Raw genomic sequence first — 23,182 nt, forward strand, 5'->3', positions numbered from 1 at the left:
CATTTCAGCTCCATCTGTCAACTGTCTCTTGGGCCCAAATTACAAATTCCTTAGGGAAAGAATCAGATGGGCCTGATTTGAGTCCCATGCCCACTCCTGGTCCAATTAGGTCCAAAGGAGCAGTCACATAACACACACGTGGCTGCCAGAGTCCACTCCCATGGTTTGGGAGGAGTTCTCAGAGAGTGAGGAATGAATCGGCAGTCTGGTATTCATTTTATTTAACATTTTTATTTAAAAAGTCCCCAGGGAGATTTTGGAAGACATAATGACACCAATTTTATATGATAAATTGCTCCAATTTTACTCAGTGGAATTTATTTTGATACTTTTACATTATGGTAGAGAATGATAGGAATGACAAAGTTCCTAGATCTGCAAAGGTTTTGCTCTACTTATTGTCACTCTAGGATAGAAAATAGAGGTCAACCATGATAGCAACATGATCAAAAATTAAAGGAGAAATGCATGGGATATTTGAAGTGCAACTTGACAACCATATTTCATTATACAGGTATGAGACAATCTTAAATAGGGTATGCAAAGAACACTTTAGGTCAGTATACTTGATACAGGCGGAAATGGGAGACATTACAGAGAAGACAGATTTGTAATACCTTTAAACAACTTTATCACATGTTGACTAATGTTATTATTCCAAACATTGTTTGAACCAGGCAGGGCATACATCTTAGAGGTAATACAGACAAGCGATGCTCAGAGAAATCAACTGCCGATTGGAGCTACGAGTGGATTTTTGGTCTTCTGACTCCTGGAGCGCTGCCCCTCTACTACTACTGCTATCCTGTTAATTCTCAGGACATAATGAACGCAGTGCTTTCTAATCTGGGAGTATCAAATGGGAAGACCAGAAGGAAAGAGACTAAGTGACAGAAGGCTATTTTACAGCCATAAAGATGCCACCATGCTAAGGATTACACGTGAGATGAGAGGAGGCTGATCCCAGGCATCAGAGGAAAAGGCAGGACTTGATCCTCCACTGGGATAGCAATGAAGAGGGCAAAACTTTCAAAGACAACTTTAAAGTTTCCAACCAAACGATCTGATACAAATGGTACCACTGAACAGGGAAGCTAATTTACAGGTATGAGCAAAGGGACCTAAAGAATTTGGTTCTAGCATGGACAGTGCATTTAAAGAAAACAGTAAAACACAGGCTGAGATGATTTCTAACAATTGGAAATACAGATTTACATTTCAGTTAAAATGTTGGGACTGCAGCTTTAGATTTGGAAAGAACTGAGATTAGGTAGACTATATTTCAACTATAATTTTTTAAAAGGAGAATAGGTTACATCAGAAAAAAAAAAGGTAAATCAGGAAGGATAATCCCTGATGAAATTCACCGAAATCCTAAAACTTCTCAAAATAAACTTACATAAAATTCAAAACTAATCAGTCATTTCATGTTGCTTCCTAATTTCAATTCAAATGGCATGACCTTAGTATCTGTAGTCTTCAGTAATAAATTTATCTTCTCAGAGAAGCAATTAGCATCTATCTATATACCTATTTTTGTTTTTTTAGAAGGGATGTTTTCTTCTCCAGCTCTACATAGGCTGAATCCCTTTTGATATGCATTGGGGGAAATTTTGAAAGTGATAGGTTTGACAGACAAACCTCACGTGGATTTCAACTAAGGCACTGTGCAAAATACTACCTGGTGTATATGTAAGGGTTCAGCATGTATCCAAAAGAACTGAGGACTTTTTCTCTCTTCATCCACCATCGTGTACATTTGATATCTCACCACGTCTTCTCATAAGACTTTAGAATCAAGCTATGCCTTGCCAAAAAAAAAAAAAAAAAAACCCAGAATTGTTTCATTCCTCAATGGATTAGAATGAAAACTGACAATAAAATCAGGTAAAATTCCGAGAGGACACTGAAGAACCAAGCTGGGTCTGTGAGGAATCACATGTGGTTAATGCACATGTTTACACTGTATCAGGTACACTAACACCTTGCCATATGAAGTTGAAAAAGACACTCTTATGAACAGTTGGACTTATTGGAGGAAAACAATGTTTTTTTCTTTTTTGTGCTTTGGCATAAATAAGTTGGTGCAGTGATAAATATGTGAGATCTTTTGTTTGGAAGAACGAAGGCAATGACTGCCCTACTCTGATGAAACAGAACCGCTGAGTGTACTTAGGATGGATTGTGTAAGGCATGGGACTGTACCACACTGCGAACCATGTGATGGATGACGGAATGTGGTTAAGAGTACAGTATTCTCTCATGAACTATATTAACAAATGTACAATACCATTACATGGTGTCAATAACAGTATGTGTGGAAAAAATTTACCAAATATAAGTTATTGATCATAGTTAATATTTTGATGATGTTCTTTCTTGATCTGTAAAAAAATGTTCCACAACAATGCAAGGTGTTGGAATTATGCACATTATGCATGATTGTTTTGTAAGCTCACAAACTTCTCTAATAAAAAAACATTAAAAAAAGAAAGTAGAGGTCAAAAAGGCATTAGGCTTTTAGTGTGTTTGGAATTTTAGATAAATTGGCTCTTAACTGAAAATATCTGGAAGAACTACTATCTGGTTAATAGGATTGAAATGACAAGTATGAAGAAACAGAAGAAAGGAGAGAAGCTAAGTTATATAAAACAGAAAAATTAAGAAAATTAAAGTGAAGCAAGAACTCTTTATAACTGCAAAAAATAAAATGCTTAATTTAAAAGAAAAAGCCTGAAAAATATGCTTTCTTTTTCTGCAAATATATGGCCCCATCTTCTGAATTAACATCCATGCAAAAGAAAAGAGGAGGGAAGCGGCTGTGGCTCAATCAGTCGGGCTCCCGTCTACAATATGGGAGGCCCTGGGTTCGCGTCCCGGGGCCTCCTTGTGAAGGCAAGCTAGCCCACATGCTGTGGAAAGCTGCCAGTCCACAAGCACTGTGGAAAGCCGACTGTGCAAGGTGATGCAACAAAAAGGGAGACGAGGAAAAACACAGAAGAGCGTGCAGCAAATGGGCACATAAAGCAGACAACAAGCAAGCCACAAGGGGAGTTGGGAATTAAAAAAAAAAAAGGAAAGGGGAAAGGTTCCCTATGACTAGGGTGACTATTTAATTTACTGTCCCTATCAGGGTATTTTTTTGTCTAGGACAAATGATAACCAAGATAGGATACCAGGACCACTTGTGTAATCAGGCATATTCCAGGCAAACTCAAATACAGATGTGATAAATCTAACACTAATATCATCTTGCATTTAAGTAGCATTTTTAGAGTTTAAATACTTTACATACACCATTTTATTAAAGAAAACAAAAATAAATAAAAAAACAACAAATGAAAACTATGGAACATAAGTAGAACAAGTATCATTATATCCATTTTACAAATGAGGAAATCAAGGCAGGACAAGTTAAATGACTTTCACAAGTAGTAAATGGCAATGCTACAAAACTTTAAACTACACCTACAGACTTCCATTCCTTTTCCTTACAGTGTCTATGCTAAAATCTTGGGTCACTACTGGTATATAGTTTTTCAGGTATTTAGTTAAAATTAAATCTATGAAGCACTGTTTCTTTTTTAAGTACAGAAAACATGACTTAACTCAAGGGTTGTTTTGAGGTACAAATCCAATAATGCATGTAAAGCATGGAACACAATGCCTAGCAAAATGTTAGGCCTCCTGTCCCTATACACAGTGAGAAAGCTCTTTCCCAGTCTTGATAATCTCAACCCCTACTGCACTGAGAACCACTTGAAATGACAAACTTGCAGATAGTTAGTGTAGACAAACTTTTTTCTACAATAGAAGTATTTATTTGTTATAGAAAAATAACACTACTTCAAAGCCAGGATAACTAAGCAGAAGTATATTTTTCCTTATATATCCATACCCAAATATCACATACGGTTTCAAGCCATTCTTAAATTAACAAGGAACAAATGCAGAATCAAGGAAGTATCTGTCAATATGTGATGTATTAAAGCTACCTACCAGCCCTAGATATCAGAAAACAGAGTTATCTTGTGCAATGACTCTCAAATTTCAGTGTATGTTAAGAATTAGCCGAGTTTGATTCAGCAGGTCTAGGGTAGGTCTGGCAAAAGCCCAGGTGAAGCTGCTAGTCTGGAACCATACTTTGAAAACCCAGTATGTAGTAGAAACATTTCTATTCTTTTCTTTCTTTTTTATTTAAAAAAATTTTTTAAGTGAATCTAGTGGTCACTGAAGTTATAGAAATAAATGGAAGACATTCCTCGCTGATTCAGGATGAGAATGTGTTAGTTCTAGGGGGGCTTATCCACCACCTCCTGAACACGAAATCATTATTTGCTTGTGGAAAAAATACCTGGAGAGGACAGAAGGCCAATCACCAGGCTAAGCAAGCTATTGGTCTCCATTTAGAACAAAGACCAAAAGGACAAAAGATGTAAACTTTATTCTTCCGAAAAAGCAAAGACCAAATATACTACTAAATAAGATCAGCCATTTATGGTGTAACTTCTTTAAGCCTCGGATTTGGAATAATGGATACTATACTCAAGAATTGTTCTACTGATTAGATCAGATAGGATGGGATAAGTGCTCTCTAATCCATAACTAACAGCCACACTATCATCATTTCATCATCACCATTACTATTTGATACAGAGGATATTCTCCCCTTGCTCCACTCCCAAATTGTTGCTATAATTCATTTTAAAAATCAAACATTTACTTCTAGCTTATGGAATACTGTTATCTTTTTTACTAGCTTTAACCATTCACTTACATAAGACTTTAGTACATGGTTGAAATGACAATTTTTGTATCAGGCTAAGACAATGGACTCAAGACCAAAGGCAACTAAAGCCTCAAAACAGTGCTTTGCTTCTAAATCTTATGAAAGAATTGCTTTTCATAGTGATTCATTTTAGGGCAACTAATGTTCCCTATATTGTTTTCTGAATCTCAGGCTATTTTAATAGATGGAAACACGGGAATAAAATATCTGTACTCACTTCCTATATTCTATATACTACATAGTAATGTTTCATAGTTAAGTTTTTGGCCATTTAAGTATCTACACACATAAATATCTGAGGTTTTAATATTCTGGAACTATAAAACAAACCTATAGAGGTACACAGTTAGGGTATGATACGGTTTCTCAACCTCAACACTACTGAAATTTCAGGCTAAATAACTCTTTATTGTGGGAGGCTATCCCGTGCATTGCAGAATATTTAACAGCATCCCTGGCCTCTACGCCCTAGATGCCAGCAGCACCCCTTGAGGCACGACAACCAAAAATGTCTGGGGGGGAGGAGGAGGGCCAGGGGAGGAGAGAACATCTCTGGTTGAGAACCGCTAGGCTAGAATTTTACAAAGACATAATTTAAACTTTGAACACACAGATTATACAAGACTCTATGTATTATTACAAAGTGAAAGAGCACAGCACAACAGTTTCTGCTATTTATGCCAGGGCACATAAAGTTTCTCTACTTAGGCATATAGCTACCCACATACAATCATATTTTTCTATGAAAAACACTGACATTAGACAGGAAAAAAAAATACATAACTAATCCTGCAATCTTGATTTACCTGAAACAGAGAAAACCTTAAGATTTACAAACATTCGCTAAATGGAGACCTAGATAATTTACTGCAGGTGCCCCTCCTTCTGAATTCTAAGTCTCTCTTTTTCTACTTGTAAGCGTTCCTTTTCAATCTGCAACTTCTCCGATTCAAACTTTAAAAACTGTAGCCTGTCTTTTTCCAGTTGCAAGCGTTCTCTCTCAAGTTTTAACTTCTCTGCCTCTATGTCCTGTGGTTGAAGTATGGACTTTTCTCCTTGACCCAGGTCATTTTCCACAGATGGTTTCTCTGAATTGACTATCTGTAACCTCAATTTTTCTCTTTCAATCTGTAGGCGCTCCTTCTCCAGCTGAAGCCGCTCATGCTCCATGTCTAAGTGGCGCAGCCTCTCTTTTTCAATTTGCAGGCGCTCCTTTTCTACCTGCAGTCTTTCAGCCTCAATATCTAGTCGTCGTTTTTCCAACTCCAGCTTCTGTTTCTCTATGTTTACAAGCAGGTGAGATTCATCGTATGCAGATCTACATGGTGTTGTGTTAAGGGTAAAAAACTCATCAATGTGGGGGAAATCAGGGAGTTCAGTTTCTCTCCGGGAATCTGGTATGACTGATGACAACATTTCTTCTTCCTCCTCAATCTCAAACTAAAAGAAAAGAAAAAAGTGATTTTCAGTATTTTACTTCTACTTTATGGCTGCCAATGTTTCTAAATATTTCTTAAAAGCTTTCTGGATTGTTTGAGCACACAAAATCATTGACTTCGATTTGAGGAAATTATTTTTCCTGATGTCACTAATGCATATAATCAAGATGTTTACTTAGGTGAGAGGAAAGAGATTAATGATGTAAAAAGGAAAAATAAAAAGAATTACCTTGTTCTTTATCATCTTCAAGTAAGCTTGAAAATGTGGGAATATCTTCACTGTTTCTGTACTAGAGCTCCCACATGAGAATTTAAAATGGAAAGAAAAAAAAAAAAAAAAAGAAGGTTCACAGACTAATACTTACTTCAGGGCTCTGAGGATCTCTTTCTTCTTCTTCCACTTTGACCTCGGTTAAGGATCCACCTGCATCCCTGAAATCTGCCACATTTTGCCAGTCGAAATTTGCATCATTTCGGAATCCAATCTTTTCGTCTATCTCTTCAGTGAGCGAGTCATCCAAATCAGATGTGGGAAGGGGAAACCCTGAACCAACGAGCTTGATGTTAGCCTTCATCCTCTTTCTCTTCATCAGCGCTCGCCAGTCAAGGTACCTTCTTTTCACTTCCGTCCCCGTCCTCTGTTCTCCTTCTCCTACAGCATTCACACACTGTGCAATCTCCTCCCAAGCCATTCGCTTCATCACATTAATTGTTGTATTGAGCTGCTTGGAAAAAATGACTTCTTTCCTTTTTGTAATTTCTTTCAAAAGAGTCTGAGTTTCTTGAACACTAAAATTGCTTTTCCTTTTTCTTTTCAACTGCTTCATTTTTCTAACTTAAGTGCAGTTGTTAAAAGCAAGAGAAGATGTGAAAAGAATTTGATGAATGCTACAAAGTAGAAAAATCAAGGACAATCCCTTGTTGACCCTTTAAAACACCATTTTCTGTTTGTTTAGTAGCATAGGCAAGCTGGATAATTCCTACAGGGGAAAAAAAAACAATCAATCAACCTTCAACTTCCATTTCTTAGTTTAAACCAATAAGCGATATATAACATTAAAGATAAAAAAAGAAAAAAAAACCCCACAAAATCCCTCTAAAGAAAAGGCCTGCCTTGGTCTGGTTCCTGCCCACTTCTCTAGCTTCTTCTCCCACTTCCTCTCCAACTCACCCTCCCTACTCCAACTACACACTCTTCTGCAGTCACCATTCTTGTCCAGCACTTTCCCTTTTCAAGGCCTTTGTCCACGCTGTCCCCTAGGCCTAGAAAGTGGAGGGCTCCCTTCTTGACCCACTTAATTCCACTTCTTCCTTCCTCTTGAAACTTAAGCATCTCTTCCTTAATGACACTGTTCCTGTTAAGTCAAATTACTTTACTGGAAGGTTTGCAGTACTTCTATTCTAAATGTTAAACTGTTCTAACGATATATGGTTAAGAGTCTGTCTCTTCCCCACTTCACTAGAACTTTCAGGAAGGCAGGAATATTTCTGCTCACAATCATCTACCCTAGCAGAGTTTCTGGCACATGGTAGGCACACCATAAATACTTGGCAAATGAACCGAATACATCAATTTGCCAAAATATGACCATTAATTTGAGATAGCAAAAAAAAATTAAACTCTGGACTCTGTAGAATAATTTTAGAGCAACACTGAAAAGCTAGGCAGCAAAATCAACAAAATTCAGTAGCAAATCTGAGACTATGTAATCTGATCAAAGAAATGTTATCTACCTATGTTTTTCTACTTCTCAAACTAAAATACATTTTCAGGTTACACCTGCATAGAAAATCTAAGTTTGGAATGAAATTTCCTGAAATAGTGAAAACATTGTAAAGATATGACAAAATTAAAGAAGGATTTTTCCCATCCACTCCACAATTAAGATCACCATTTAAAAGAAAGAGAGACAGAAAGCAATTTCAAAACTTTTAGTGCACATATCATGGTTTGCCTCTGTAATTCTGTCCCTCAGTGCTCACCACAACCCCTCCCTCAAAGCAAATCATCTAAACAAAAGCCCAAATAGAAAACAAAACAACCAGTTCCAATTCACTCAGCCATGGTTCCTTCTCTCTCAAATATTAATGCCTGGCAACTGAAAATTGTTATTAGTATGAAAAATAGTTTTCTAGTAATTCACAGTACAAATAATATTGTCTACTGAAGCAAAAATAGAGCAATTAAGCAAGGTTAAATTTCATCAGAAAATGCATAAAAGTCTTTCCTAACATTGTTTGAGCTGATTCTCTTTAGAACCTAAAAGCAGAGGCTAATTCCTTATTTTTAAATTACCATTTCACTGAACTTTTATGCCTTTTTTTCCTTTCAAGTTCTCAGTAATCTTTATCCAACTTTGTATAAAGCCAATAACATCACTAAAAATATTCCCATTACCACATCCTTTTGTTTCTATTCACTCATGTAGAATAATCATCTCCGGAAATGTCACTTGCTGTTGAAGTGAAGGTCAGAGAGAACTGAAAATTCAAAAGAGCAGAAAAGGAACTCTCAAGAAATCATTTTCAATTTCAGACACCCACAAAAAAGTGCAAAGTATGCAAAAACAAAGATTGCAAGCAAACTATTTCTAACACTGACCTTCAAAATTTCTCCAGAGACATTTCATGATAAAACTGAAATCCACTAAATCGGATTGTGCCATCAGCGGCAGCACTGTTAGTCTTGTCCTAGGCGTATATTGCCCTTACAGGCAAACGTAAGCCCCTTGTCATTAGAACATAAGCAAAATTATTTATAAATTAAAATATCAAGAGGCTATGAGCACAGGTTCTGGAGACAGACTGTCAGGTTGGAATCCTGGCTCTGGCACTTCCTAGCTGTGTGGCCTTAGACAAATTACTTAATCTCTCTGCAGACTTTCATTTATAAAATGAGGATAACATTACTTCCTAGAGATGCTGTAAGAATGAAAAGACTTCATAAAATACTGAGAATAGTTTATGGCCAATACTAAGCACTATTATTTGCATCAAAAGACAGAAATTTTAAATAATTTAGACAAAAGGAAGCCGAAAAGTCATAACACTGACATTCTAGTTGTTAAGTGGCAGGGCCATGGATGTTATCATGCTTCAGAGCATATATACTACTTTCAGGGGCATGCTGTATGTAGCCTGTTTGTACAAGCTTACAAGAGTCAACAGTGCACATCTCTTCCCAACAGTGCATTCAGCAACATCATGTTGGGAGCTAGAAATCAGCTAAGATGGCAGTATTTACACCACGGAAATCAACAAACGCTATAAATAAGGATTTTTTTGGAGAGGGCACGGAGCTGGTTTACCAGCATACTTCTGGCTACATTATTTTGCATATATTAAATATTATATAATAGTAATTAAGGAAATGGAATGTTTTCATATCTGATCCCAAGGCAGTTTAGTGAACATCATTAAGGTAAAAGCCTGGCAAAAAATATCTCCAATAGGAGACTGGCTGAATAAACTATAGTACAGCCACAAAATGGGACAAATGAGCAGGAAGGATTAGAGATCTCTCAATACCGCTACGTCTCAATATATACTGTTTGGGGGGGGGGGGAGCAAGACGCAAATGTTCCCATTATCCTTTTGTGAAGAATTGGGGGGCAGTAAACCAAAAAGTAATCAAATGGTTACTTGTAGGGGAAGAGGACAGCATGGAAAGCATTAGGATAGATGCCAGACTTCTATGTACATACCGTGTATTATATTTTGACTTTGGAATCATGTAAAATGTTTTATGTAATTTAGAAAGTCAATCTAAAGAAAGAAGGCAATCTTCCCAAATCAACACACTATAAAGCAAATGAATTTAGCTAAATCTAGTGGAATATCTTCAGAGCGAAGTAGTATTTAAAGTGACTCTAAAACAGCCAGTATTTTGATTATACATCCTTAGTATAATGTTAGTTATACTAAGTTAGGATACTTAGTAGGACCTATCCTAAGAACAAAAAAGCCTGAAAAGCAATCATAAACTTAAGTAGCCTGCTGCCAATCTTAACATTGGTAGCTATTTTGAAACTAATATATAACAACACTGCAAAGGAGAAGGTAAGTGATTATGTGTCTTTAGGAACCAAGAATCTGGGTGTAAGAGGAAAGAAATAGAAGATTTTAAAAATAGTATTTCACTTTAAATTTGAATTGTCAATATTGGTATGAAAACCATTTATTTTCTTTTTCTGAAAACTGTATTTCCTAGCTCTTCCTTAAAAAGACCTAGAAGCAATAAGCACCCTAGTGCCAAGACTACAAATAATATGTACCCCCCAAAAAGAACGTAGACCCTTCAAGAGTGGCAAATTCCATATATAAGACAAACCTAAGCCCACTCTGGCTGTGTCAAAAAACAAGGAAGCTATCAGATTACAGAGGTTATGTCAAAAGAATTTAGGTGTCAACTTGAAACAACTTACTGGCCGCCAGTACAATCTGAATATTAAAAAAAAAAGACTACTGGATTGAGACATGAGATAATCCACAATCTCAGAATAAGCAGGTGTGATGAGTATTACATTAATAGATTGAAAGAAGTTTAACAGAAATATCAATGAAATGCAAGAAACAGACTTTGTTTAGATTCTGATTTAAACAAATCAACTATAAAAAGCATTTTGAAACAGGTGGGAAAGTGATTATGAACTGATTAGATGACATTAAGGAATTATTTTTATGTTAGGTGTTATTTTAGTTTCCAGCCTGCTAAACAAATACCATACAAATGGTTGGCTTAACAACAGGATTATAATGGCCCAGAGCTTCCCAGGCTAGAAGGCTTGCTTCACCCCAGGTCTTTACCTTCTGACTGGCTGGCAATCTTTGGGTTCCTTGGCTCTTCTGTCCTCATGGCAATGCACACAGTGGTCTTTTCCTTTCTCTTCCACGTTCAACTAACTTCTAATGCCTGGCTGTTTCCTGTGCCTTTTTCAGTGTCCTATTTCCTTTGCAAATAAGGACCTCAGCCCCATTTAGTTTGGGCACACCTTATAACATCTTCAAAGGTCCTATTTACAGAGGACCAGGGTTAGGACATGAACATGCCTTTTATGGGTGACATGACTCAATCCCCAACAGATGTGATAATGGTATTATGGTTGGTTTTTAAAAGGTCCGTATGTGTCATATGTATACTGAATTATATAATTTCAATGACTGCGATCTACTATCAAATAAGACAGAAAAGGAAGTAGGGGTGGAAGGGAGGATAAAGATAAAAAGTTGACAATCTTTTAAGGTATATAATAGATCCTTGGGAGGTTAAAATACTATTTTCTGCATTATTTGTATATATTTGAAAACTCCATAATAAAAAATATAAAAATAAATCAGTAAAAATCAGTGTCATTCAGAGATCATAAAAATCCAAGCACTCTACCAATACTGTGCAAAACACTGGCTGGACAGAGAACAGAGGTCAGAATTCTCAAGATGTTACAGGTGAAAAATTATGTTACTGTAGTCGGCTGCAAATCTGAAGTTGCAGATAGACTACCTTCCCATGCAATTTACAAATTAAGGGGGTTGATTCTTTATGATAAAGGTAATCTGTGAAAACAGAGGCAAAAATCACAAATAAGTTTCCAAAATTACAACTTCAGCTCCAAAGCAATAATCTTTATGTGAATGCATAGTGAGTGGTCCTAGAACAATGAATATACCTGAAAATATAACTGTTTGCTTTTATAAATACCTATTATAGACAATTTTTGTATTTAAATAAGTCATACACAGTAATTTTATAATACAGTTTGCAACTTAAGAAGTGAAAGTCTGAGATGTAATAAATGCCATATTAGACTATGAATATGGCTGAGTACAACTTGGTACCTGTGTAGATTCTAGCTAATGCAGACCAAGAAATCTGGTTAGGGGACTATTATGTGTGCACACAAGTACAGAAGCCCCTTTCTCTATAAACTTCCAAATTAAGCATTGTGATAGGCTAATGTGTCAACTCTGCAGGTAATTGTGCCCAGCTGTTTGGTCAAGCAAGCACTGGGCTAACCATAATACAAGGGCATTTCTGGACTTTAGTTACCATTGACTTGGCTGCAGTGGTAAATCATAGATAGCCGATTACAATTCCATCAATCAGGGAGACTGCCATCAGCAATGAGTGATGTTTTATCCAATCATATGAATGTCTTAAAATGGGAAGTGAGTCTAGCATTCAGTGAGAATTTCCCAACTCGTCTTTGGACGCCAAGGTCTCCCAGAACTCATCAAGGACCTTCACTGGCCTTTCAATGGAGACCCCGGTTTGCAGCCTGCCTGCGGAACCTGGACTTGTGCATCCCCATGGTCGCATGACAGGCTCTGATAAAATCTCTTACAATAGACAGATAGCTCGTCAACTATTTCCCTAAAGAACCCTGACTAATTCAGGGATTCACACGCATGAAACACACTATGCTCTACACTACAGGTGCATTAATTTTGCCTACTACTGATGGCTAGGTCTAGGAATCACATGCAGCCATTTTTGTCTCAACCACTTGACTGGCTGTTAGCCCACGGCATACTTGCTTTATTTTACCTTGCAGTAACGAATACCATGCTTAAAACTCTATGTATGATACATTTTCTGCAAGTTCCATAATCTCTTACCTACAAACCTCTTTGACTTAAAAAATAAATAAAAACAAACACATGTATTTGGTTAGAAAACCTAAATGAAGGTAAAAAAAAGGCATAAAAGAAAGCCTCCAAAAAGTAATTTTTTAGCAGCTACAGCATGTGCACTCCACCTTGATGCTCCATACATATCTGAGCAAGTAGCCTTTAACATTCTCTAGCAACGTGGTTCCCAAGCCTGGCTAAAATCAGAATAACCTGGAGAACTTTTTAAACTCCCAGGGCCTGACTCTATTGCAAGGATTATTTTAATGTTAGAAGTGGGGCCTGGCTATTGGTATTTTTAAAAAGTGATTTTGATATGCTAGATCCTTGCACTGTCCAAAATGGTAACTACTAGCTAAATGTACTATAAGTACTTGAAGTATGAATAGTACAAACTGAGACATGCTGTAAATATATAAAATACACACTGGATCTCAAAGACTTAGTGGAAAAAAATTGAATGGAAAATCCTTCATTAATAATTTTTATATTGATTATATATTAAATGGTTATGTTGAATATACGGAATTAAATAAAACTGTAGGAGGGTGGTCAAAGTAGTGGTATTTTTCATTTAGGAAAAAACCACAAAACAGAAAAACCTTGTATATCTATTCAACTCTTTAAATTATGTGCATGTGTAACTTTGATTTCAAAAAAATAGAAAAACCCACAAAATCTAGCACAGTTCCTGGCTCATAAAAAGTCCATACAAAATGTTAAAAAGTTTATTACTATAATGTCAAGACAGTTTTCATCATTCTTACATTCATGCTAGGGATAATGATACTTTATTATAAATGCCACTTGATTTTTTTAGATGGGCTAGCCAATATAGCAGCAGGATTTAATTAGTTGGTTTGCTGCAGTTTATCTGCATAGTTACATGACTTGGTTTGTAACATAAACTCATCAAGTTAGAGTTCTGCAAAACTCAGAATCTATTTCAGAGATACCTCATCTGCCACAAAAGACTTATAGACAAAACTGGTCTATTTTTGGAAAAATATATCCAGTAGAATGCTGTCAGATGAAAGACGAATATGCCTAGTTTTAAGGGCCAACTTACACTCCTATATGTTTGAAACACATCAAAGGAATACAAACTAATTCCATATAGACTTAAGAAGAAATGGAATGCTATCTTTTGAGAACTAAACTTTCTTAAAAGTAGAAAAATGTCTCTAGACACCCACCCATATCTTTATTAGAAAGAATCAGGATTGAATGAAGAGTATAAATCAAGAACAAACATTATTAGATAAATTAAGACACATTCTTTCATTCAACAAATATGCAGTGAGTGCTTAAAACTGTTGAAAGGCTATTCGTTGCACTTAGGAGAGTTTACTCTTCCTGCTCTTCCTCTCTCCTTATTCACAAATCCTATTTGAGCCCTACCTACATACGTATGTACCTTTATGCCTACCTTTTTCAGACTTATCCTTCACCTCCCAATACCACCCCCAAGCAGCATTTCTCCAACACATACATGCACATAATGAGGTGCATTTATAACTTTAAATTTTCTAGTAGCCACATTAAAAAAAGAGAAACAGGACAAATTTGTTATATTTTATTTAGCCCAATATAATCCAAAATGTTATCACTTCAATATATAATCAATACTTAAAAATTGAGTATATTTTACTTTTTTTTCTTTTTTGTACTAAGTCTTCGAAATAAGGTGAATTTTACATTTACAACGAACCTCAACTCAGACTAGCCACATTTCAAGTGCTCAATAACAACATATGGCTATAGGCTATTGTACTGGGCAGCACAGTTCTAGCTGTCATGGTCCCTGCCTTAGGGCCTCACAAATATATTCCTCTGACTCATCTTCTCAACCCCTTATTTTCCCTCTTTGCCTGGCCAATGCCTACTTATCTTTCAGCACTCAGCTTAAATGTCCCTTCTTCCAGGAAGCCTTCACTCTTTCCATTCCTCTAACTTTGATGCCCTTGCTACATATTTCCACTAGCATTGTACTGACTATGCTGCCCTATTATCACTTAGAATAAAGGAGGAAAGGGTATCCCTGCTATCACGTAATTTACAATCTAGTAAAACCTTTAAAACATAAATGCATTGAAAATGCACATGAAAAAAATTACAATGGAGACTGTATACTGAAGGTTGTGAATGCAGACTACTTAGACTCATATGACAATTCCACAAGTTACTAGCTCTGTGATCTCTAGCAAATTACTTAACGTTTAAAACTTGTTTCCTCATCTATAAATGGAAATAATAATAATGCTCTGGTGTTTTGAGGATTGAGATGAACCAATTAAGAAGCCTATAGCAATGCTGGAAATACAGTAAGCCCTTAACAAATGTCAGCTATCTCATAGTACAATGTCTGGGCACAGTAAGTAAGAATTTCTTCACTGAATGAATAATACTAATTATGAAAAGTGTAGTAAAAGAAGTACTAACAAAACACCCTGGGGCCAGAAAGAGCAATCCTAGGTGGGATCATGGGAGGCTCTGAGTAGGAATTAGCATTTGAACTGGGTCTGATAGATTAAAACTCAAGAGGGGCAGGAATCCAGGGGAGAAGTACCAAGAATTAATGGCAAACTATTATGGGGCAAAATATCAATAAATATTTAACACTGACTTAGTAAGACCCTATACTCTGCAAAAAAAAAAATTACTGAAAGAGACAAATATTTCTGTGAAAGTTCAATTTTTTGAAATTCAAATAGATTATCTTTCATATGGAGATATTACTCCAATAATATATATACTATACATAAAATACAAGTATGTAACAAAATAATAAACAATGACTGCAGTTGTCAAGAGAATTCTAAATTATGCAAGTATTCACCATCACATTTTGGGGCTCTTGGAACTTGAGATGAACTTTGTGATTGGGTTGTGGAATTATTGGTTCATAGCAGAACTATCAGTCGTCCTTCTTAAAACCACGACTGAGTTGATATATTTTTAAAATTTTCACAGCAGTTGTTGCCATTTGCATGGCCTTTTTCCCCCTAACACCCTATTTCTAGCTTATAAAGTAGTATCCCTTTGTCCCCGACTGTTCTATGCAAAGCTGAAGCACAATTTCACTGAAAAAAAGAAATTTGTGATTTTTAAAAAATTTATACTGCTCAGAAAGCAAAATTTGGATGCATGTTAAGATTCCCAGGCAGTCATGGCTTAACTGTGTGAAACTCTTCCAGGAGACCTTGACAGCTCCTGATTAAGTTCAAGAAAGCCCTAGCATGGATACAGAAGAGCTCACATTTGGTAGCTAAGCATGCATGGACAGAAGCTACCTTTCCATGAAGGTTTTTTTGTCTGTCCTTTCCTTTATATTTTGGTCTCCATGCCACAGAAGTTTGTGCTTCTTCCCATCCAACTTCCAATAAGGCATTGAACAAATATTTATTGAGCCCTGCTATGTGCCAGACACTCTTCTTGGTGCTGGGAATATGGCACCTCATAATGTGAAAAGATGCAACTTGAGACGCCAAATACCGTCTCTTTCAAATCGGCTGCCTCTCCTGTCTCTACGAAAGGGAATTCAGTAACTGCAACCTCTAAACATGCCCAGATCTTCCAAACCCAATCGGGGAGAAGAGTCATTTTCTGGAAATCCCATCTCACAATCATGCTTGACTGGTCAGAGAGAGCAACGGCACGGAGGTCACTTACATAATCCTCGTAAAGACGATGGGCCACCAATGGCGGGATATAAGCAGCAACTTTTTTCAAGGACTAACACTTGAGAATGAAGTTCCTAGAAACTGTGTGATGATAAGACAGAATTAAGAGGGCTGAGGAAAATTAGTAAATTCTGGCGCAACAACAAAACTAGGTAAACTGATTAAGCCATACAAGGAAGAAAAGCATCTCAAATCTATACCCCCCACACACCCGACCCTAATTCTCTTTAAACGGTCATTGTCCCCCTTTATATTCTTATAGGTGATTCATTTTCCCGCCGAAGACGACGCAGCTGCTCTGAAACTTGAGGTAGGAAAGTAAAGTTTACTGAGGGGCGCCGCTCCTCGGGCGCAGGCAGGACAACGTCGCCTCCCGCCGTCCCCGCGCCCCGGGGGCGCCCAGCACCCGGCCCTCGCCTCGAAGCCCCGGAGGCCCCGCGAGCAGGAGGCGCGCACCTGGCGCCGCGGGGTCCTCCTGAGGGGACACCGCCCTCTCCACACCCGACACCGAGTCCCGCCCGCGCGCCGGGAAACTTTCGCAGCCCCGCGGCGGCGACGGGGTCTGTCCCCCCCCAGTCAGCGCCGACGCGCGCGGCTCCCCGCGATGCCGCCCGCGGCCGCGCGGCTGTCACCTGCCGCCGACCCTGCCGGGACCCTCCCCGCGGCCCGGGCGCCCGCCGTCCGCCACGCCACCGCCTCCGGCCCCTCCGGCCTCCGCCTCCACCCGCGGCTTCCTCCCGGGGGAAAACCACTCACCTGCGACTCGGGCGGCACCTCGGCGCGACAGCCCCTGGGGGTTTGCGGGGAACGAGGCTCCGCCGAGTCCCCGCCCACCCACCGCGTCCGCCCCCTCTCCCGCCGCCCATTGGCTGGCGCGGCTGGCGCTCGGGGGACGCGGCTCGCCCATTGGCTCGGAGAGTATTGCCGTTCTGGCTGAGAGCCCGCCCCGGGCCTGGCCTCACAATGGGAATCGAGTCCCAAACCGGTTCCGGGTTAGTGCCCTGGAATTCCGCCCTCTCACGATTCGCGGCCTCCCGCTCTGCGTCCAGCCTTTGGCGCGCGCCTCTGTCCGTCAAGTGGGCTCGGGAAGAGGATTGGCCCCGAGCGGTGGGCTTGCTGCGAGGATCTGCCTGGCTGGGGCCCCTTTCTTTCCATCTCCAAAGTCCCCTGCCGCCCTTGACCCTCACCATTGACCCGGGCAGTGCCAGGAGGAGCTGGGAGCCCAGTTTTGCCCCAGCCGGCACCCTAGCCTAGCCTCACCTTCCAGTCAACCAACTGCAACCAGTTGGGCCTTAGACCTCCCCACTGGGACTGCCCTTGCCAAAGGTCACCATTTCTCCATCCCCTCTTCTTGCCCAAGGTCTCAAAAAACATGCCCTTTGTTGACCGTGTCTTCGGTCCACGTTGCCCTACTAGTGTTCCTTTCCCTTCCCAGGCTTCTCTTCGATCTCCCTTGGCAATTTCGACTTTCTCCGCCATCTCAAGTTCAGGTGGAGATGGGTCTGTCTTCCCACTGCCTCAGTTCAGGACTCACCCGAATTACATCAAACGTAACTCATCTCCCAGCCTCCTCTCCGCACCAGGGTAGTCCATGCTTCACACTGTAGTCAAGATCAGCGGCTTGAAGTGTTTTAGAGGAATCACACGATGAAGTGCAAACACCTTACAAAATTCTCAAATGCTGGGTCCGGCTTCCTATCTCACAAACACCCGCCTCTTCTCTCTGCCTTGCCCCATTTCCTTTACTTCGTTTAGTTCCTAGACTTGAAAGTGCCTTCGGAATTCGTTTGCAATGCTTTTTTTTTTCTTCCCTGCCTGGAAATATTTCTCCCTGCCTCTTCCCTGCTATGCCCAGGCCTCATTTATGAAGGCACTTTCGAAAGGAAGCCTTTTCTCTCCAGTGACCCCCGCCCCCATTTCCAAGTTATCCCTCCATTGTTAGGGTGCTAGATAAAAGACAGTGAAGCTTGAATTTCAGATAAACAGCAAACAGTTTTTTATTATAAGTGTGTCCCAAGCAGTATTTGATGTCCTTTGTTGTTATTTGCTAACAATTTGCAACCCTGCTGCGATGTGTTTTCATCTCAGCCTGTACCTGACAGTACTTAGCACATGTTCCATGTGGGTGAATCTTTCTCGTTCATTCTTGTGATTTCTTTGCCTAATAGACACTCAAAAAAGGTTTAGTAAATAAATAATTGAATATTCTGAATGAGTGACGAATCCTTGCCTGGTATTCCTGGAAGATCTCTCTTCCGTAAGATGGGAAGTATTTATAAGATAAGTTCTTTAAAATGTTACAATAGGTTATTCTTACAGGTTTTACTTGTGACTTTATCAAAGAAGTATAGCTGTATTTTTTCATTAAAAAAAGAAAGTTTTGTTTGGGGGAAAACTTGTGAACTTTGTATTTTGGGTATTGTTTGTGATGGATGTTTTTTGGATAAGTGAAGTGAGAAGGGAAAATTGAACTACCCATACCTATTCTGACCAAACATTTTATGTCCCCTTCCAGAGTATGTCTAGCACTCAAGCCTATTTATTTACTACAGTACTAGAGATCAGGACAAAAATTATTATTAAGTATTAAGAACGTTCTGCTTTTCGATCATGAACCTCAGACTCCTTGCAGGTTGCAAGATCTTTCTAGATACTCTGTTTCTTCTCAGCTACATCTTGCCTGAGTGGATGTAGACCAACAACGTGGAGTTTGAAGGTAATCCAGGATGTCCAATATTTGTACTCTATTACCAATTTGATATTCTGTTCACTCTTTTGATTTTTGTTAATATCAATTTCAGACTAGAGATTTGATTCCAAGGTACATGCATGCTTTTTCTAGAACTGCACTGTCCGTTATGGTAGCCAGTAGGCAGGTGTGGATTTTGGGCCCTTCAAATGTGCCCTTGAATAAATGAACATTAATTATATTTAATTTTAATTAATTTTGTTTTAAAATGTTTTACTCAGTTTAGTTACTGGATAGCTTCTAAGTATGTTTGGAAAATTAGGGTATATGAATTTACTTTTTCAACTATAAATTTCAGGAACTCTAAATACAGATCAAATATGTCTAATAAACAATTAGCATTGGAATTGAGATGTTCTGTAAGTAAATGTAAGTCATATACAGGGTTTCAAAGATTTTGTATAAAAAATGTAATATCTTCATGTTTATATTGAAATTATATTATGTTTATGTTGAAATTATATTATTTTGCATACTTGGGTTAAAGAAAATATTTTAAGAAAGTTAATTTGAGCTGTGTAGGAGTTTGGCATTGTTTATGAATTGCAAAAATAGTTATTGGATTATGTTTGTAAACTGGTCTGTCAGAGGTATCACTTTTAATTGATTAAATTATGATTAGGGCTTTGATTAGGCCATGTCACTAGATAAAAGACATGGTAAAGAACAGAGTTGGGAGTTTTGAGCTGGAGCCTGGGAAGTGAACACACAGGAGAAGAACACAGTAGAATAGAGACGGTTCCTTAGACAGGGCAGAAGCCCAGGGGAAGGAGACAGAGCTGGTTACCTGATAGTCTACAGCTGGCCTTGTAGAGAGAGCACAGCAACTGAGCCAGAGAGAAATGGAGCCCCAGGAAGAGGGGAACCCATGAAGCCTCAACTCTTGGCAGTTGGCAGCCATCTTGCCCCAACACATGGCAGCAGACTTTGGTGAGGGAAGTAACTTATGCGTTATGGTCTGGTAACTGTAAGCTTCTACCCCAAATAAATAATAAATACCCTTTATAAAAACCAGATTTCTGGTATTTTGCATCAACACCCCTTTGGCTGACTAATACAACCTGTTTCTTTTTATTATTTAACTTGTGGCTAAAATAAGATTTAAAATTACTCATATGGCTTGTAATATATCTTTATTTGGGCAGTGCTGTTCACAGCTTATTAAAAATCTCAGAATTGGAATATAATAGTTAACTAAAATATTTTTGTTGCTGCTTTTTATTTAGCAAAAGGACAGAGAAAATCACTTTCCCTTTTAATTAAGAAAACAATAACCCAGTGAACATGTTATAATCCATATTGTACAGTAATAGCCATAGTTACTGAATCACACTGTTTTCAATCTCCATTTTTACCTTTTTTCATGCTGTTTCCACTTCTTGAGAAGTCAAATATGTACTAACAGTCCAAACATCATAATCTGTGGTTAGGTTGTCATTTTATTTATGGTGGAAGGTTGGCCAAACTTTTGTTTCTAATGGAACAGCCTATGAAATAAGATGCACCAGTGTTGACTAGGAGAGCCATTAGTGATTTTTTAGAAAATCATGCTGCTCTCCATTCACATGCATCTACATGGAATTGCCCAAGGAAGAAACAGAGAAATTGCAAATCTCTGCCAGCAATTTTGGAACATGTATTCTGATAACATTCTATTTGGAGCTCACTTTTTAAAATCACTTTGGTATCTATTACATTGGTATCCTGATTGGCATAAAAAAGACCTCTTACTGAACAACAAATTCAGAATTCTAAAGGATGGTCACTTTTTTCTTTGAATCCTTCACTGGATGAATTTTATTTATGCAAAATAACCTGTATTTTAAATCAACCTATTCCAAATACACTGCATGTTTAGTGAAAATTTACCCACTGTTTTTGTATGTACCAACAAGAACAGATGCATAAATTTAATTTTAATAGTAATGATTAAACATACTATTTTCTGAGTTTGAGAAATTACTGTGACTTTTTCTAACGTCTTGGTTATGTTTCTGTCTTTACATTCTTGATTTCCTTTTATAAGAATTTTGCATATTTTTGGGGGTTGGAAACTTAATTCACTGACACTTCCCTTTTCCCTCAGTGCATTTAACAAATAGTTATATGCTCAGCACTCTTCTAAGGCCTTTATATGCATTAATCTAGTTAGTCATAACAACCCTATGTGGAAGGTCGATTAATATTATTGACATATTTTAGATGAGGAAACTGAGGCAAAGAGATGTTCAGTAGGTTTCCCAGGGTCACACAAGTAGAGAGTGGCAGAACTAACGTTTGAACCCAGGTATTCTGTGTACTTAAACCCACACTGTACCATCATTCAAAATGGACGTGGTCGCTACCTGCCTTAAAGGTGGCCAAAAGACTTGAAAAGGTTTAAGTGGAGTGGTGTGGGGGGGGGCGGAGGAGGGGACAAACCTCCCCCCACTATCCATCATCTTTCCCCTAACATTTGTTGGTCTGTATTTTGTCTTTCTTTGGTCTTTAGCACCCAGCACAGACCTTGCCTTTACTGTTCATTCCCAAGCATTTAGAAATATTTCAGATTGTGGAATGGACAGCAGCCACATAATGCTCTTTCTTGCCAGGCATGTACACTCCTTTGAATGGTAGCTTTAGTCAATGAATGCATTATTGTTTAGCAGCTGACTGACAGCTTTTTTTTTTTTTTTTTAATTCCACAGTGTCCATTGCTTTTACTTCATTTCTTTACCAGTTTCCAAGGAATACTTTTTCCTACACACCACAGCCTGTATTCTCTGTAGGCAAGGCTTATTTTAATTCTTTTCCTATCCAGATTGTCTGTAGGAATAAAAGAGGCTTTCTAACCGTAACACAAATGTAAATGAACTTCTGAGTTTGTCTTTGGTTACTAAACTCATTTTTAAATTTTGTAAAGACTGGAGCTATGGTTCTTGGTCGAGCTTTTGGGTTGTTCAAATATAGAAGCAATATGTACAACTGATTTTCTGAAGAGAAATGGAGAGGGGATGCAGGGGGAGTGAGGAGAAAAGCATCTTACAAGATCCAGAAATTTTACTTCTTCCCCATGCTCAGACACACAAACACTTTCTTCATACCAGTGTAACATTTAACATTTTATTCCATTTATATATGCAATACAGCATATGAAAATCCAGATTTAAACCATAGTTAACAGATGTTGGGGAAGCAGACGTGGGTCAGTTGACTGGGCTCCCTCCTACCACATGGCAGGTCACTGGTTCAGATCCAGTGCCTCCTAAAGAAGACAGCAAGCTGGAGTGATGGGTAGGTGTGGCAAGCTAATACAAGAGACACAAGAAGAAAAAACATAATGACAGACAAGCAGACGTGGTTCAAGTGATTAGGCACCTCCCTCCTACATCAGAGGTCCCAGGTTGTCTCCCAGTGCCTCCTATAGAAATGAGGAAGACTAACAGACCCAGTAAGTGAAAAACAACAAGGGGGTGGAGAGAAATAAATAAATTAATTAATTAATTTTAAAAAACCAGTCATTGGATATGTAGGGTTCTGGTGACAATCATTTTTCAAAATTATTTCTAATTTCATGAAAAACTTAGTTCATTATTAATTAAATCATATTTTAAAAATAAACTATATCCTTTCCTTTCTGTTCTCAGGATATGTTATTATCTCCATTTCACAAAAGTGAAAGCAGGTCCACAGAGATTTTGGTTTGTCTAAGGTCAATAATCAGTGGTCAGCCTGAGAGCATGTCACAAGTCTGCTTAGCTCATACCTTATATTCTCCCCACTGTATTATGTTCTACTTCAAAGAGCTATGATCTGCCATGACAAATAGTGCGTTCTTCTATTTCAAATTATGTGTTTTCTGGATAACTTCATGACTTCAGAAACAAACAATTTCATAAGATGAAGTATCCCTGCA

General features: G+C 38.3%; 1 protein-coding gene across 7 annotated transcripts; it reads right to left on the reverse strand.

Annotated features, from left to right (window-relative positions):
- Positions 1 to 211: 211 nt before the first annotated feature.
- MSANTD4 (Myb/SANT DNA binding domain containing 4 with coiled-coils) lies at positions 212 to 17,517 on the reverse strand. 7 transcript variants are annotated; one of them, XM_058289457.1, is made up of 6 exons: positions 17,295 to 17,379; positions 16,528 to 16,619; positions 11,035 to 11,781; positions 8,627 to 8,709; positions 6,594 to 7,208; positions 212 to 6,229 (listed from the first exon to the last, which is right to left on the reverse strand). In XM_058289457.1, exons 5-6 carry the CDS (start codon positions 7,053 to 7,055, stop codon positions 5,654 to 5,656), a joined length of 1,038 nt encoding a protein of 345 aa, XP_058145440.1. In that variant the 5' UTR covers positions 7,056 to 7,208; positions 8,627 to 8,709; positions 11,035 to 11,781; positions 16,528 to 16,619; positions 17,295 to 17,379; the 3' UTR covers positions 212 to 5,653. The 7 variants fall into 7 exon arrangements, with proteins under 7 accessions (XP_058145440.1, XP_058145441.1, XP_058145442.1 ...); XM_058289458.1 differs by having other exon boundaries at positions 11,035 to 11,240; positions 17,295 to 17,374; XM_058289459.1 differs by lacking the exon at positions 8,627 to 8,709 and having other exon boundaries at positions 17,295 to 17,377.
- Positions 17,518 to 23,182: the final 5,665 nt, after the last annotated feature.

Source organism: Dasypus novemcinctus, chromosome 27 (genome assembly GCF_030445035.2).
Source record: "Dasypus novemcinctus isolate mDasNov1 chromosome 27, mDasNov1.1.hap2, whole genome shotgun sequence".
Classification (NCBI taxonomy): Eukaryota; Metazoa; Chordata; class Mammalia; order Cingulata; family Dasypodidae; genus Dasypus; species Dasypus novemcinctus.